We start from the raw sequence: 17,911 nt of genomic DNA, 5'->3' as shown, positions 1-17,911 counted from the left end.
AAAGATCAGGTTGTCCCTGGGCTAGTGGGTCAGCAATCTAACTTTGGATTCAAGGAAACCCTTTCTTCTCCTCTTTTGGAAGATCCTCAAGACAGGAGCATCATGTTGAGCTAGGGTGGAGTCCTGGGCATCTTGTTGTTGGAGGGAAATTGTCTCTCAATCAACATTCTAGAACTTATTTGTTGTCTCTGCAGCTCTGGGCCTCTTGGCTGGAGGGTCATCTGATCTAGATTCATTCAGAAAATGCCATGGCATTGGCATACATCAACCATTAGGGAGGAACCAGAAGTCTTGCTGCAGCAAGAGAGGTGGAATAGAACCTTGGGCAAAACTTTTTATTTCAATATTGATTGCTGTTTACATCTGAGATGTGGAAAGACGGCAGGCAGACTTCCTCAGCACCTGAGTCTGGGGAGTAGTCTCTGCACCTGGAAGTGTTCCAGGCCTTTGTCACTGGTGGGGGACTCTGGACTTTCTAGATTTGTTGGCTGCGCCTCAGCACTAGCTTTGGAGGCTGTACTCAGACACTGCAGGTCTTGACACCCAGGACTAGCCTAGAATGTGACCTTCAGGCTCTTGGCTTTTTATTGTGATAATTCGCAAACCTTCGTGTACTGTGCTACTTAGCCGCAGAGTACTTTCTGTGTCCAGAGCTGTGGCATAGCTCCAGATGTGCTCCTTTTTCTAAGTAAAGCTGTTGAGCTGAAGCTTCTGGGGCTACCGCTGTGTTTGCATGGTTAAGGGCTTTTTCAAATTTCCCCCTACTGCCAGTAAGGATTAAGGCTGAGGAATCAAGCGCTGATGTCATCCATCTTTCCCACTATTTAGCTTAGAGGAAGTACCATCCTCCTTCTACTACTACTACCACACTAAAGCACCATGTGGATTTCCAGTCTCATTCCACTGCCTACTTACAGTGACTTGGTCACTTCTTGCCACCTGAAACCCTAATTCTCACCAGCTGCTTAGGTTTGTGAGTATTTGAGGATTTGCCACTTGTTGGGTCTAGTTGTCTATTTCTATGCAGTGTAGCAGGTCATCCCAAAGAAACACAGAGGACAGTGCCACTTCCATGGGCGACCTCGACCCATACTCACCTACTAGTTCTGAAGGCATTTATGCAATATCTGCAAAAAATAACTGATGCCTGTAATCTAGAATATGAGGCACCTATCTTTGAGCGCCCTGCAACTCCAATGGGTGGTGGTGAGGCCGGCCCCCATGTCAACTCTGGTGTTTTCTGTCTGTTCCCAGTTAGTGCAGCAATCTGCCAACAGTGGCTCTAAGTGCCCTCCTGCACCATCCCTCCTGAGACATAGAGCTTAAGCATCCAATCTGAAACAGACAAATGTACAAAGGCATGATGTACAGGAAGAATGACAACATAGCCTCTCCCACGCTAAAAGTTGACCCTTTTTGTATTTTTTTTTCTTTGTTCAAACATTTTATTGATTTTCAGAGCCAAAAGAGCAAACATAAGGCATCTCAAAGACCTGTACAAAAAAAAAGGGGGGGGGGGAGGTGGGAGAGCAGATTGCCCTACAACATAGAGAGATTGCAGTATAATAAACATGTAACGAGGAACCATTGAGAACAGTTGAAAGTTTTGCACAACAAAGGAGGATGAGACATGGTCAAGCTCTGGGAGGAGAGCATGATTTCCTAAAACTACATGAGGGTTCCGTGTAAGGCCATGGGAAAAGGGCTAAGGAGAGAGAGAGAGAGAAGGGGAGGAGGATAGGACCAAACCAATGTATAATTTAAATAATAGTGCCATCACAGGGAGAGACTAGATAGCATTAAGGGAGAAGCAGCATATTATCAAAGTTCAGTGGAAGGAACCGGTCCACCCACGGGGTCCATATGGACAGGATCTTGGGGACCGAATCTAAAACGGTAGCTTCCACTTTGGCATGGATCATTGCTTGGGTAACTTTATGCTTAACTGCAAGAATACTCAGATGGGGATTTCCACGCTTTGGCCATGATCTGTTTAGCTGCTGTGATGATTTGTAGGAGAAGTTTAAATTGGGATTTAGAGATGGGGGGGGGATGAAGATTTAAGAGAGCTACAATTTGGATCTGGTGGTAGTGGTTTAGCAAATAACAGGGATAACATTTGAAAAATTTCGGTCCAGTAGGTTCGGGCAACTGGACAAGACCACCAAATATGAAAGTAAGTTCCGACCATCGCACAACCCCTAAAGCATTCTGGAGGGTAGCCGGGGGTATATTTAGCAGTCCTCGCCCGGACTAAGTACCATCGCGTTAAAACTTTGTAGTTAGTCTTTGTAGTTGGCCATCACGTTCTGTGAAGAGGACTTTGTAGCTGAGCAGATAGGGTTCCAATCTGTAGGGCCCAGTTGAAGTCCTATATCTTTCTCCCATCTAGCGACATATGTAGAGGTAGATAGAGACTCAGGTGTGGACAGAAGTTTTTATAAAAGGCTGAGATAGGGCCTCGCCTATGAGGGTCCCTGTAGCAAGAGCGCTCAAAGAAGGACATTGGATGACCGGAGTGCAATTGGGTGGTGAGCGGAGCGTAGAAGTGCTGTAATTGAAGATATCTAAAGATTTCCGACCCTGGTATTGAGTGCTACTCCTGGAGAGAAGAGAAAGATTTGAAGCCCCTATTGGTCAAAATGTGGTGATCACGAAGCAGGTTTGCTGAGGACCAGTGATTGAAGGAGCGTGAAGAGGACCAGGGTGGAGGAAAGGCTGGGTTCCAGAGGTAGGAGAGTAGGGGATTATGTGGGGACTGGAGAAAGTAGTGGGATTTTAGCCTATCCCAGAAAGTAAGGTAATGGGATGTAATCGGGTTACGAAATGTTCGGCGATCCAAAGACCTTAGCCAAAGTAGATTGGCAGTTGAGAGGGGATCACAGTCTTATCGACTCAAGAGCGACCCATTGAGGAATTTCGTGCGTCGCATGGTACTTTGGTAATTGTGCCAGATGCGCTGCTTGATAATATTTGGTAAAATCCGGGAGACCGAGACCGCCCATGAGCTTAGATTTATGCTTAGTTGAACAAGGTATACGAGGATGGATGGAACCCCAGATAAATGTGTAAGCACATCGCTGCATGATGGGGATAAAGTGTGTAGGTAATGGTATGGGTAGGACTCTAAACAGGTACAGTATATTAGGAAGGATAGACATTTTTACTACAGTAATTCTGCCCATCCAGGCCAACGGTAGGGAGGATCATTTGGTCATGAGGCTAGTAAGGTGAGTTAGCATAGGTAAGTAATTTGTGGAATAAAGGTTGGAAGGACTAGCGGTCAGCTTGATGCCTAAATAGGGGATGGATTGCTGGGCCTAAGAAAATGGTAGGACTTGTTGCAGGTGAGTCAGCTCGTGAGAGTTTAAGGAGATATTTAGTGCTGACTTGTGGGAACGAAGCTGACTTGTGTCCCAAGTATCGAACACTTGCTGATGGCTCGCTGTATAAGGACGAGATCCATGACAAAAAGTGTGATCCAAAATCCCGTCGACACAGGATAAAGTTAAGGTAGGGGCAAGAGACCTTATCAAAGTCCTTTCACGTGCTTGGCATTTGGGTAGGAAGCCTACTTGGTCGTTGTGGATGAAGGAGCCTATAAATGGGTTAAGGTGGGTGGAGAGGATTTTGTGAGAAGTTTAATGTCCAAGTTTAAGGAGGGAAATTGGCCTATAATTGGACCAGACAGAGACATTGGAGTTGGGCTTTGGAATCATGGAAATAGTGGCCATCACTGTTTCAGGTTTAAAGGACTAACCGGAGAGGATGGCATTGAAGGAGTTCGATAGAACTGGTGAAAGAAGGTGGGCAAATTTCTTGTAGTAAGCTCTTGAGAAGCAGGACCAGGGCGCTTACGTAGCTTCAGGGTCTTGATCGCATTCAGGGTTTCCGTCGGGGTGATTGGTCTCTCCAGGAGTTCTAGCTGATGATCGGACAGTCTCGGGAAAGTGAAGTGGGCTAAGAGAGATTCAGCACGAGACATGCCAAAAGATTCCGTAAAGGAGTACAGCTGGGGCAGGTGTTTGCGAAAGACTTGCAAGATGCGAACTGGGTTAGTAGTATAGTTACCCGAAGAGATTTGCAACCGGATCAGCTTAGTGGTTTGGTCTAGTCTGCGGAGCGAGAGTGCAAGGAATGTGTCAGGTGTGTTTGCTTTATGTAGTACTTGTGCCGTGACCTACGGAGAGAGTGTTCCGCTTGGTCTTTGAGAAAAAGGTCCAGTTCCATTTGAGATTGCTCTAAGGCTTTTCGGGTGCTAGGTGATGGTGTGGCTTGTTCGGTCCAATGGGACTGGTTGTAGTTCACCTCAAGATGGGAACGCTGCTGGCGTTTTTCTCTGTTTAGGAAAGATGCTTTGCTGATACAGAATCCCCTAAGAACAGGTTTGTATCTCCCATAGAAGGAGGAGCGAGATATCTGGAGTGGAATTGGTGGACAGGTATGGTTTGAGATCAATCTCAATGTCTAAGCTGTGGGAAGGATGGGACAGAAGGTCATCATTCAGTACCCAAGAGGTCTCAGTTGTTGATGTGGCCAGAGATAAGATGGTTGTGCGGACAGCGTTCTGGTCCGACCAAGGTATGGGGAGTAGGTCAGAGGCAAGAAGCCGGGAGGAGGTTCCGACAGTCATGAAAATATGATCGATAGATCGATATGCGAAAACGTCTTGTGAGGATGCGAGTAGAAGGTGTACTGGTGTTTCACCGGGTTAAGTTCTCTCCACGTATCGACTAGAGAATGACGATGTAGGAGTTGCTGGAAAGATATTCTAGAGGCCGGCGGAAGAGACAGTTGGGGGGATTTGTCCAGAAAGGGGTATAACGTACAATTAGAGTCTCCGCAAACGAGTAGTGTGCCACGTTTGTGGTGATCCGTGATAGTCGAAAGATGGGAGAGAAATGGTAGTGGACCCAGATTAGGAGCATAAAAGCCAAAAAAGTTGGGCGTGGAAGTGGAGGCGAAATGCGTCTCCTGTAGGCAGACAATGTGAGCCTTATGCGATGCAAAATAGCAGAAAGCTTTGCTACGCTTCTACGGAACATTGAGGCCCTGCACATAAGGATGTTCAGGGGACCCATGGGGGGAGAATATAAGAGATGGTAGGTCTTGAGTGGGGTATAAACTGGTGCCGAGAAGAGAAAAAGTGGGGCAGGAAAATAAAAGCTGGGAAATCACACAGGGGAGCAAGTGAGGGAGAGAAAATGGTTGGTAATAAAAAAGAACACAAAAGGGCTACTACAGCCCAAAAGTTGGCCCTCAAGACATCCACATAGCAGAAGCCCGAGGGTCAGAAGTAGCCCATGCAGTGCAAAAACTGGGCACCGCATGGGCTAGTGGTAGGTACGCAGTGACAAACCTAGGGGGGAAAGAAAGCCTAAGTAAAAAGTCTGTAGGCACCAACTGAATTAGTAGGTGCCTAGGTTCCCGTGCTGCCAAGGAAGTTTGGGGACCCGGTGGCCCATCCGGTTGAGGTAACCCATCGGAGGTATCGGGGTATGTAGATAGTGTGGTGTTGAATGACCAGTCAGGCCCAAGGCTTGCAAACCTGTCAGGAGGTGTTACTGTGAAGACAATGAACAAGTATAGCAAAACAAAACCAAAACATCATATAACGTAAACATAACCAGTGACCAAAGCATTGAAACGGGCTGAGGGAAGTGTTGAGGTAGCCATTATGGAGGGTGAAGTTCGTCCGCTGCTATCAGTGTTCATGAGGAGCTGGAGATGGTGAGGATTATCGACCACGTTTGTGGGAATTGAGTTGACCTGAGGCAGAGAGAGAAGGGCGTTTTTTTTTGTTTTTTTTTGGTGGAGAAGTGGACGCTGACCGTCTACGGGAGCCATCTGGAGAAGCCATGTGGGGCAGTAGCTGGAGATTCTGTAGCATGTCGAGCAGGTCATCTGGTGACCTGCAGATGTAGTCCCGAGATTGGAAGGAGAACCGAACCGCAAATGGGAAGCTCCACCTGTAGGGCTCCACGTTTGGGAATCATAGCTGGGCAGAGATCTTGGAATAATTGACAGCTATGGCCCTGGAACATCGGGGACCCTGTGGTACGGGCCGCTTGGAGGAGTTGTTCTTTTGTGCGAAAATAGTGGGATTTGGCAATAATATCGCGTGGCGGGCCATCTAGGCGGCGAGGGGTCAACGCCCTGTGAACGCTATCCATCTCAAGGCATTCAATTGGCATTGCTGGTGCCAGTTCTTGAAACAGGGCTTTGACAGTGGAGAGGACATCTGTGATTGATTCTGGGAGGCCGCGGATACGCAAGTTGGAGCTGCGGGCCCTATTTTCAAAGTCCTCTAGGCAGTACTGCAGGGTCACATTTTCGTTGCGCAAGAGTTCAAGTTCGTCAGAATGAGTATGGAGAGTGGTGTCCAGGTCGTCAACTCTGTGTTCTAGGTCAGAGGTACGTTGCCCCAATTTGCGGATTTCTTTAGACAGCTTGTCAGTAATGCTATCCAAGGTCTGTTTCAGGGCCTTATGTATCATCTTCTCAAACTGTTTGAGGAGGTCAGGAGGGGACAGGTCAGATTCGGACTCGCCATCAGAGGTACATCGAGAGCTGGCATGAGCAGCCTGCAGTGCAGCATAGGTATGTGTCTGTGCTGTTGATGCAAGGACGGTGGCCATCTTGGAAGAGGCTCTGGCTAAGGTCTCTTTAATTGGATTCCCCTGTGGCTGGTGATTACCGGCTCACCGGACCATCTCAGCAGGTGCCAGGGGGGTTGCTAAGGTAACCTGAGGAGTCGTGGGGCCGAGGCGGACCGGGAGTGGCGTGGATGTCCTGGTGCTGTAGCCCCCCTGACGCCTCATGATTGCGGTCAGTATCTTTTATCCTTATCTGATGCTACATTTCAATAAAGATTTTATGCAGTATCGCGCTATGTGATGTCCCTTATTGGGCTCTCCATGAGCGCCACACTTTCACAGCACCAAGTCTTAAGGAGGGACTCCAGAGGTGTATGAGTGTCGGATGACCATTGAACCTAACCGGGATTGATGATCGGTGGGAACTAGTGAGCGCAGCTCTATCAGTGTGGGGAGAACCCAGATGCACCAGGAGAGAGGATACTTCTTTCATGCGTTTTTTAAACGCACTTCTGGTGAGTGCGCACGTCACTTATTTTTCCTGCTCACTTTTGGATCATTCACCTTGATAAAGGGGACCTGGCAGAATTGGCACATTGCACCCTATCACATGCTTTTGGACATTTAATTGAACATCGAACCTATATGTAGGATGAATATACGATTCTATGTCCTCATTTGTTCTATTTCCAATTTTATAATCGAATATATGTTGATGTTTCACTTTTTCCATCACTAGCGCTGCACCTCTTTTGTTTATATGTTATCGCAGAAGGTTATGTTGGTTACCTTTTTGGTGTTCTAGCGGCTCTTTTTCATATCTTTTTATATCCTTATTACAGTAAGCGCTCGCTATACAACTTGCTTTTAATTCTTACATCACGACTTTATATGTCTGTTTATGACTCGTTGTTGGAACTATTTATTCGCTGTCTCATGTTAATGCATCACTCTGCCTTGAATAAGGAACCCTGCAAGGCCCTGAAATGTCAACCTGTGAAGCCCATTGTTTTATATGAATAAAGATTAAGATTATTCCAATACCAAGGTGTGATGGCAAAGATACTTATTTCCCTATGATTCCAAGGTGGCACCATCCACCATTCACTTACACTGGATACCTGTGTGAGGGAGATTGGAAGCAATAAAGATAAAGTACCTTCAGTCAGTCTTCTATTCGCCCATTGTTTCCTCCTCTGGACCACTGTAATCACCTTTTGTGCAAATTGGATCTCTAGAATTACATCCATATTCATGCTGCTTGTTCTTATTGCATGTGTTGGAACACTTTCATCTTCCTGGATTCTTTATAGTGTTGGAAAATTGTCATTAATTCAAAGGAAAAGGATACCTTTCAATAAATCTTGGAAGGACTTTCAATTTGCACTCCTCCATTCATATTTTGACCCTTAAGGTCCATCCACTTTGGATTGTGCCCATTGATTATTATGTTGCAGATGTCTTTGTCCGTTACCCATGCATTAATATAACGCCTTCCCTCATGCACATCATATATCCTAAAAACTGAAGTAAACCAGGATTTCATCAATGGTTTGTGAGTGTAACCACTTAGTAGATGTTTGGATCAATGTGCAATAGCATTAAAAACAATTAATCTGGTGTTAGTGTTTATGCTTTCCTTGCCTAATTTCCAGTTGTGGTGTTATTTGTGTGAAATTCTGTAAATTGCTTTAGTGCTTTATGCTGTGATCAAGGCTACTTGCTGAAACGCGTCAGCGTGCTTTTATGTCACTCCTGTATCACTAATAAAGCTTCCATGAGGATTTTGGAGTTGCCGCCTCTTCCTGCTTTTTGTATGCTTTACGTCTGGTACATTTAAACTATTGAAATAAAATGGAAACCGACTGAAACCCAACTTCAGAGTCTCTGTTGTAATTGTAGGGGATGATTTACTTCACAGTACTTGCAATTATAGAGGTGATGGAGGGCTTAGTTTTTTGTAATCTCTATTAGTTTTATTAAGTTTTAACGGGAAATATAAACATTTTGTCTAGTTACAAAATATTGCAACAAATCTTAGAAATGATTGAGTTAATAAACAAAGTGCTTTCAGAAGCTCAGTAGTTGAGGTATCAAGATTGAAGCACCTAGGGATCCTGTATTCCAGGTTCAGTAGGAGAGAGAAGAAAAAGAAGATACAGGAAAAAGAGGAAGGAGGGTGTGAGATTGAGAGGGAAAAATGAGGGACGGTTGGGCAGCCAGTTAAAGGTATAGGTTTGGTTTCACAATAGAGGGCTTATTTTAAAGCTGTTTTACATCCTATAATGTGTGTGTGTGTGTGTGTGTGTGTGTTGTTTTGTTTTTTGAACCAGAGAGGTGAAAGGGAAAAAAAACCCTCACAGATCCCTGCATCTACCCAAGTTAAGTGGATGCAAGGATCTCCTCTGCAGCACTATTTTATTCTGACAGAGGAAACTACTTCCCCGTCAGAATACACCGATCAGCAATGTAGTCATTGGACAGGACCATGCAACAGAAGCCGGTCATTAGACCGGCTTTTGTTGAACAGAAGGGGTACACACAGAGCAAAATTCTTTTGGTTCAGCAGTTACCTTGCCTTGCCCAAGAATACATAAATAATTTTAGGGCCTATTTTACACTTGTGCACAAACTGAGTGCATAGCGTAGTGATGAATGGGTCTTTGTTTTTTACCCTGGCTATAGGTGCACTTTAAAAAAAACACTTTACCCAGAACTGATGTATTGGTAGAATCTGGATTACGTTCTCAAGTTGGATTTTCATGTTTTGGACTGCAGCACTTTAAACACCCCTGCAGTAGCAAAAGTGAGGCTCTGGGTTGGGCAGGAACATAACTGGGTGTCTATATGACTTGGGTAGATTTGGGTTCCTCACTATAGAAGCAGTCTTAGATGTATATGTATGAACATTGTTTTATTTTTAACTGAAATTTTTGCTGAAACTGTTTCACTTTCTTTTTTGTTTTTCTTTTTTTTTTTTCTTTGCAAGCATCAGTTCTGAAACAAATCACCCTGCCAGGAAATAAAGTTATTTCCCTGCAAGCATCTCTTCTTCCCATAAAAGAGAATGGCACAGCATGCTTCAGGTAATAAAATACCAAATAACTCGAGGTGTCTGGGTAATAAAACCACAAATAAAAGTCTATAATTACAAGAGGATAAGCCACTAAGAATTGTTTTAATATGGTCGTTATAAGCAATGGCCTGTTGCAATGCAGAGTTTTGACTTCATTTTGTGTCGCTGGGCTCCATATATCAAAAGTATCTGGAGGGACATTACCAGTCTGATTCATCCTTCCATTGTCTAATCTGCTTTGGAATATTATTAGCTGCAGGTTGTTATGTATATTATAGATGCTTTTTTTTTCAGAAACATTTGCTACACAAACCCCATTGCAGAAATATATCTTTATGCTGAATTCTAGCTAAATGTCTAGGCACACAGTTGAAATGCATGTACTCTAAACGAAACCGTTTTACATGCCAGATTTATAATTCTGAACACCCAGTGTTGTGATCCATCTACCTTGCCAGACTGCAGAGCCAGGTTGGTGACTGTGTTTTTCTCTGTGTCAGTTAGCGTGTTATTAACCATTAGCCGCCTGGCCAATGGCCGTTTGGCGGCTTCAAAAGTGCTGCGGCATTCCGGGTGCACGCCATTTGGCGTGCACCCGCACATGCACAGTTTGCGCTAATGCAGAGCCTCGCAGCGGCGCGATCTGTCACCGGCCATGTACCTCGGACACGGCCGATGACAGATCTGAGTACCAGCCCCCGTTGCTGGTACCATGTGACCTGCTGTGACCAATCACAGCAGGTCACATGACAGTTGTATACAATGGATGACTTCATTCATGCCATCCATTGTATACTACTGCCTAGCTGTGAATGGTCACAGCTAATCACATGCACATGTCATGTGATTAGCTGTGACCAAATCACAGCTAAGCACAAAAAAAAAAACCTGAATGAATCGATTTCATTCAGGTAAATGCTTGCTTGTAGCAAAGTAATGCTTTGCTATAAGCAAATTGTGTAAAAAAAAAAAAAATACTATGGTAACATTGTACTACTTTGGTCATAGTAAAATATGAAAAAAATAAAAACAATGTAATAAAAAATTTAAAATAATAATGAAAAAAATATATATATTTTATTTTCATACTGTCACCAGTCAGTGTCCCTGTTCACCGCCATGCCAGTTATATGATGACGCTGTACTGCACTGGTGACAGTATGTAAAAAAAAAAATAGTGAAAATTTTTTTATTTTTCGAAAAATTATGACAAAAAAAAAACAACTTCAAAAAACTCGCCATTCCTCTTATGAAGTACGTTGGACTGTCTACTCTGCAAAAAGGGGTCATTTGGGGGATATCTGTACTGTTCTGACATTCTTGGACCTCAAGAAATTAGATTGGCTGTCAGTACTTCAGGATTGATCAATTTTCAGATCTATACCATAGTTTGTAAACTCTATAACTTTCCTACAGACTAAATAATACATCCTAATTTGGGTTATTTTCACCAAAGACATGTAGCAGAATACATCTCGGCCTAAATTTATGAAGAACAATTATTTATTTGTAAACTTTTATAACAGAAACAAAGAAAAACGTGGCTTTTTTTTCAAAATTTTTGGTCTTTTTTTGTTAATTTAGCAAAAAATAAAAACCCCAGCGGTGATTAAATACCACTAGAGATGAGCGAAGAAATGAAAAATTCGATTCGACTGATTCGGCGAATTCGTGGACAATATTCGATTCGAGTCGAATAAATTCGCTGTGAATTTAACTTAAAAAAGGGTGTTTCTAGGCTTCAGAGAGACTTAATATTAGTGCAGAACACTGTACCTTTAATTTAAATGCCCTTGGAGTCTGCTGGGGAAGAGAAATAATACTGTCAGTCAGTATGACATGCAGATGAGTGCCGTCGATCTTAGAATCACCGCACACTTCACTCATTTGGGCAGTCACGGGGCCAAAACCAGAGTGTGGAGCCACAGTGTGGCGGTGGAGGCAGCAGCAATGGGAGGCCATACAGCACCCTATGACAAAAATGGAAACCACCAGCAGTGTGAGGAGACCTGAAAGTGGCACATGGCAGAGTGTGGCGATAGAGACAGCAGCAATGGGAGGCCGTACAGGGACCCATGACACACTCTGGACCTGGCAGCAGCATGAGGAGGCGGTACAGGGGCCCATGACAGATTACGGGCCTGGCAGCAGCATGAGGAGTCGGTACAGGGGCCCATGGCAGATTACGGGCCTGGCAGCAGCAATGGGAGGCCGTACAGGGACCCATGACACACTCTGGACCTGGCAGCAGCATGGGGAGGCGGTACAGGGGCCCATGACAGATTACGGGCCTGGCAGCAGCATGAGGAGTCGGTACGGGGGCCCATGACACACTCTGGACCTGGCAGCAGCATGAGGAGGCGGTACAGGGGCGCATGACAGATTACGAGCCTGGCAGCAGCAACTTGGACAAGAGGACGTTCAGCTTCTGCACCGTCGGGTGCGTGCTCGCAAACTGTTGTCTCTTGGAAACGGATTCCAAGAAAGACTGCTGACGGAATCCGTGAAGAGGAGTAGCAGGAGAAGGAGCATCTGAACGAGCGGAATATGCCAACAAGCGACAACAGTGGCCCATGACAGATTACGGGCCTGGCAGCAGCATGAGGAGTCGGTACGGGGGCCCATGGCAGATTACGGGCCTGGCAGCAGCTATGGGAGGCCCGTAATCTGCCAGCACCCTATGACAAAAAATGGAACCCACCAGCAGTGTGAGGAGACCTGAAAGTGGCACATGGCAGAGTGTGGCGATGGAGACAGCAGCAATGGGAGGCCGTACAGGGACCCATGAGAGACTCTGGACCTGGCAGCAGCATGAGGAGGCGGTATAGGGGCCCATGGCAGATTAGGGGCCTGGCAGCAGCTATGGGAGGCCCGTAATCTGCCAGCACCCTATGACAAAAAATGGAACACACCAGCAGTGTGAGGAGACCTGAAAGTGGCACATGGCAGAGTGTGGCGATGGAGGCAGCAGCAATGGGAGGCCGTACAGGGACCCATGAGAGACTCTGGACTTGGCAGCAGCATGAGGAGGCGGTATAGGGGCCCATGGCAGATTAGGGGCCTGGCAGCAGCTATGGGAGGCCCGTAATCTGCCAGCACCCTATGACAAAAAATGGAACACACCAGCAGTGTGAGGAGACCTGAAAGTGGCACATGTTTGGGGCATGATTCATGGCGGATTTAGTCAGTTGTGTCAGGAACTGGTGGTTTGAAATCCAGACTAATCCACGCCTGATTCATTTTCACAAACGTGAGTCTCTCCACACTTTGGGTGGACAGTCGTGTCCTCCGCGGAGTTGCAATACCTCCTGCCGCACTAAACACGCGCTCCGATGCCACGCTACTGGCCGGGCATGACAGCCTTTCAAGGGCAAATTCAGCTAGTTGGGGCCAAAGGTCAAGTTTCGTTGCCCAGTAGTCAAGGGGATTGTCTACCTCGGTTGGCAGGGTGCTGTCCAAGTAGGCCTAAGCCTGTTGTTTGAGGTCCTGCTCCAGGTCCACCTGATGCTGCTGCTGCTGCTGCGGCTGGTTAGTAGTTTCCTCACTGCGCTGGTGAAGAAAGCTACTCATCATCGACTGCAGACTGAGGCAGCCGCTGCTGGTGGAGCTGCCACTGCTCCTACCACCCCACCCCTCCCCTGCTGCCATGGCAGCGGAACACGAGCGCACAGGGCCCACAGTGTCTGAGGATGGACGTTGGCGCAGACAGGCAGAGACCAGCTGACTACATAGGTGTTTTTTATAGTACGTTATTTTGGCCTCCCTCTCAGCAGGTGTGAAAAAGGCCACCATTTTTGAACGGTAGCGAGGGTCCAACAAGGTGGACAGCCAAAAGTCATCCCTCTGTCTGATGGTTATTATTCGGCTGTCGCTACGCAAGCAACCGAGCATGCTATGGGCCATTTGTGCCAAGGAATGCGAGGGACTCCCTGCCTCCATCTCCACAGCATACTGCCACGGTGCGTCTAGGTCCTCTGTCTCCTCTTCCTCCTCCTCTACCAGATGCTCCTGCTCCTCCACTCCTGTCCGCTGAGTGGAAAAACCACCCATTTCACTCAATAATTCCTGAGCACCAATGTCCTCCTCTACCTCCTCCTCTTCTTCCAGTCCTGCCCCCACAGGGGCCATGTGGCGTTGAGATCTGTGCGCCACGTCTACCGCACCCTGACCAGCCATTGTTAACAGCATTTGTTCCAGGACGTGCAACAGAGGAATGACGTCGTTCATCCCATAGTCCTGCCGACTCACGAATAGCGTGGCCTCCTCAAAGGGCCTGAGCAAGCGCAGGTGTCACGCATGAGCTGCCAATGGCTGACATCTAAGTTACACAGGGAGTACCTTTATCTGCTTTTAACATCAGGAAATCTGTGATGGCCTTTTGCTGTTCGTAAAGGCGGTCTAACATATGTAGGGTTGAATTCCACCTTGTTGCAACGTCACAGCATGAGGAGTCGGTATAGGGGCCCATGGCAGATTAGGGGCCTGGCAGCAGTTATGGGAGGCCCATAATCTGCCAGCACCCTATGACAAAAAATGGAACACACCAGCAGTGTGAGGAGACCTGAAAGTGGCACATGGCAGAGTGTGGCGATGGAGACAGCAGCAATGGGAGGCCGTACAGGGACCCATGAGAGACTCTGGACCTGGCAGCAGCATGAGGAGGCGGTATATAGGGGCCTACGGCAGATTAGGGGCCTGGCAGCAGCTATAGGAGGCCCGTAATCTGCCAGCACCCTATGTCAAAAAATTCAACACACCAGCAGTGTGTGAGGAGACCTGAAAGTGGCACATGGCAGAGTGTGGCGATGGAGACAGCAGCAATGGGAGGCCGTACAGGGACCCATGACAGACTCTGGACTTGGCAGCAGCATGAGGAGGCGGTATATAGGGGCTTATGGCAGATTAGGGGCCTGGCAGCAGCTATAGGAGGCCCGTAATCTGCCAGCACCCTATGTCAAAAAATTCAACACACCAGCAGTGTGAGGAGACCTGAAAGTGGCACATGGCAGAGTGTGGCGATGGAGACAGCAGCAATGGGAGGCCGTACAGGGACCCATGACAGACTCTGAACTTGGCAGCAGCATGAGGAGGCGGTATATAGGGGCCCATGGCAGATTAGGGGCCTGGCAGCAGCTATAGGAGGCCCGTAATCTGCCAGCACCCTATGTCAAAAAATTCAACACACCAGCAGTGTGAGGAGACCTGAAAGTGGCACATGGCAGAGTGTGGCGATGGAGACAGCAGCAATGGGAGGCCGTACAGGGACCCATGACAGACTCTGGACTTGGCAGCAGCATGAGGAGGCGGTATATAGGGGCCCATGGCAGATTAGGGGCCTGGCAGCAGCTATGGGAGGCCCGTAATCTGCCAGCACCCTATGTCAAAAAATTCTACACACCAGCAGTGTGTGAGGAGACCTGAAAGTGGCACATGGCAGAGTGTGGCGATGGAGACAGCAGCAATGGGAGGCCGTACAGGGACCCATGACAGACTCTGGACTTGGCAGCAGCATGAGGAGGCGGTATATAGGGGCCCATGGCAGATTAGGGGCCTGGCAGCAGCTATGGGAGGCCCGTAATCTGCCAGCACCCTATGTCAAAAAATTCAACACACCAGCAGTGTGTGAGGAGACCTGAAAGTGGCACATGGCAGAGTGTGGCGATGGAGAAAGCAGCAATGGGAGGCCGTACAGGGACCCATGAGAGACTCTGGACCTGGCAGCAGCATGAGGAGGCGGTATATAGGGGCCCATGGCAGATTAGGGGCCTGGCAGCAGCTATGTGAGGCCCGTAATCTGCCTGCACCCTATGTCAAAAAATTAAACACACCAGCAGTGTGAAGAGACCTGAAAGTGGCACATGGCATGAGAGACTCTGGACCTGGCAGCAGCAGGAGGAGGCGGTATAGGGGCCCATGGCTGATTAGGGGCCTGGCAGCAGCTATGTGAGGCCCGTTATCTTGCAGCACCCTATGTCAAAAAATTTAACACACCAGCAGTGTGAAGAGACCTGAAAGTGGCACATGGCAGCAGAGTGTGGCGATGGAGACAGCAGCAATGGGAGGCCGTACAGGGACCCATGAGAGACTCTGGACCTGGCAGCAGCAGGAGGAGGCGGTATAGGGGCCCATGGCTGATTAGGGGCCTGGCAGCAGCTATGTGAGGCCCGTTATCTTGCAGCACCCTATGTCAAAAAATTTAACACACCAGCAGTGTGAAGAGACCTGAAAGTGGCACATGGCAGCAGAGTGTGGCGATGGAGACAGCAGCAATGGGAGGCCGTACAGGGACCATGACAGACTCTGGACTTGGCAGCAGCATGAGGAGGCGGTATATAGGGGCCCATGGCAGATTAGGGGCCTGGCAGCAGCTATGGGAGGCCCGTAATCTGCCAGCACCCTATGTCAAAAAATTCTACACACCAGCAGTGTGTGAGGAGACCTGAAAGTGGCACATGGCAGAGTGTGGCGATGGAGACAGCAGCAATGGGAGGCCGTACAGGGACCCATGACAGACTCTGGACTTGGCAGCAGCATGAGGAGGCGGTATATAGGGGCCCATGGCAGATTAGGGGCCTGGCAGCAGCTATGGGAGGCCCGTAATCTGCCAGCACCCTATGTCAAAAAATTCAACACACCAGCAGTGTGTGAGGAGACCTGAAAGTGGCACATGGCAGAGTGTGGCGATGGAGAAAGCAGCAATGGGAGGCCGTACAGGGACCCATGAGAGACTCTGGACCTGGCAGCAGCATGAGGAGGCGGTATATAGGGGCCCATGGCAGATTAGGGGCCTGGCAGCAGCTATGTGAGGCCCGTAATCTGCCTGCACCCTATGTCAAAAAATTAAACACACCAGCAGTGTGAAGAGACCTGAAAGTGGCACATGGCATGAGAGACTCTGGACCTGGCAGCAGCAGGAGGAGGCGGTATAGGGGCCCATGGCTGATTAGGGGCCTGGCAGCAGCTATGTGAGGCCCGTTATCTTGCAGCACCCTATGTCAAAAAATTTAACACACCAGCAGTGTGAAGAGACCTGAAAGTGGCACATGGCAGCAGAGTGTGGCGATGGAGACAGCAGCAATGGGAGGCCGTACAGGGACCCATGAGAGACTCTGGACCTGGCAGCAGCAGGAGGAGGCGGTATAGGGGCCCATGGCTGATTAGGGGCCTGGCAGCAGCTATGTGAGGCCCGTTATCTTGCAGCACCCTATGTCAAAAAATTTAACACACCAGCAGTGTGAAGAGACCTGAAAGTGGCACATGGCAGCAGAGTGTGGCGATGGAGACAGCAGCAATGGGAGGCCGTACAGGGACCATGACAGACTCTGGACTTGGCAGCAGCATGAGGAGGCGGTATATAGGGGCCCATGGCAGATTAGGGGCCTGGCAGCAGCTATGTGAGGCCCGTAATCTGCCTGCACCCTATGTCAAAAAATTTAACACACCAGCAGTGTGAAGAGACCTGAAAGTGGCACATGGCAGCAGAGTGTGGCGATGGAGACAGCAGCAATGGGAGGCCGTACAGGGACCATGACAGACTATGGACTTGGCAGCAGCATGAGGAGGCGGTATATAGGGGCCCATGGCAGATTAGGGGCCTGGCAGCAGCTATGTGAGGCCCGTAATCTGCCTGCACCCTATGTCAAAAAATTTAACACACCAGCAGTGTGAAGAGACCTGAAAGTGGCACATGGCAGCAGAGTGTGGCGATGGAGACAGCAGCAATGGGAGGCCGTACAGGGACCATGACAGACTATGGACTTGGCAGCAGCATGAGGAGGCGGTATATAGGGGCCCATGGCAGATTAGGGGCCTGGCAGCAGCTATGTGAGGCCCGTAATCTGCCTGCACCCTATGTCAAAAAATTTAACACACCAGCAGTGTGAAGAGACCTGAAAGTGGCACATGGCAGCAGAGTGTGGCGATGGAGACAGCAGCAATGGGAGGCCGTACAGGGACCATGACAGACTCTGGACTTGGCAGCAGCATGAGGAGGCGGTATATAGGGGCCTATGGCAGATTAGGGGCCTGGCAGCAGCTATGTGAGGCCCGTAATCTGCCTGCACCCTATGTCAAAAAATTTAACACACCAGCAGTGTGAAGAGACCTGAAAGTGGCACATGGCAGCAGAGTGTGGCGATGGAGACAGCAGCAATGGGAGGCCGTACAGGGACCATGACAGACTCTGGACTTGGCAGCAGCATGAGGAGGCGGTATATAGGGGCCTATGGCAGATTAGGGG

The 17,911-nt window shown here is 48.3% G+C and overlaps 1 protein-coding gene across 1 annotated transcript in view; it reads left to right on the top strand.

Annotated features, from left to right (window-relative positions):
- Positions 1–17,911, top strand: part of TAF4B (TATA-box binding protein associated factor 4b) — a 172,375-nt gene that overhangs the window by 66,098 nt on the left and 88,366 nt on the right. Inside the window, exon 8 of the mRNA XM_089675705.1 lies at positions 9,586–9,682. Within this exon, the coding sequence (XP_089531831.1) occupies positions 9,586–9,682 (97 nt within the window). The remainder of the gene's footprint in view (positions 1–9,585; positions 9,683–17,911) is intronic.

This window comes from Staurois parvus, unplaced genomic scaffold (genome assembly GCF_062004578.1).
Source record: "Staurois parvus isolate SC_StPar_1 unplaced genomic scaffold, SC_StPar_1.0 ptg000157l, whole genome shotgun sequence".
NCBI classification, from domain to species: domain Eukaryota; kingdom Metazoa; phylum Chordata; class Amphibia; order Anura; family Ranidae; genus Staurois; species Staurois parvus.
Note: the sequence above shows the minus strand (reverse complement) of the source record. Positions and strands in the feature narration are given on the sequence as shown.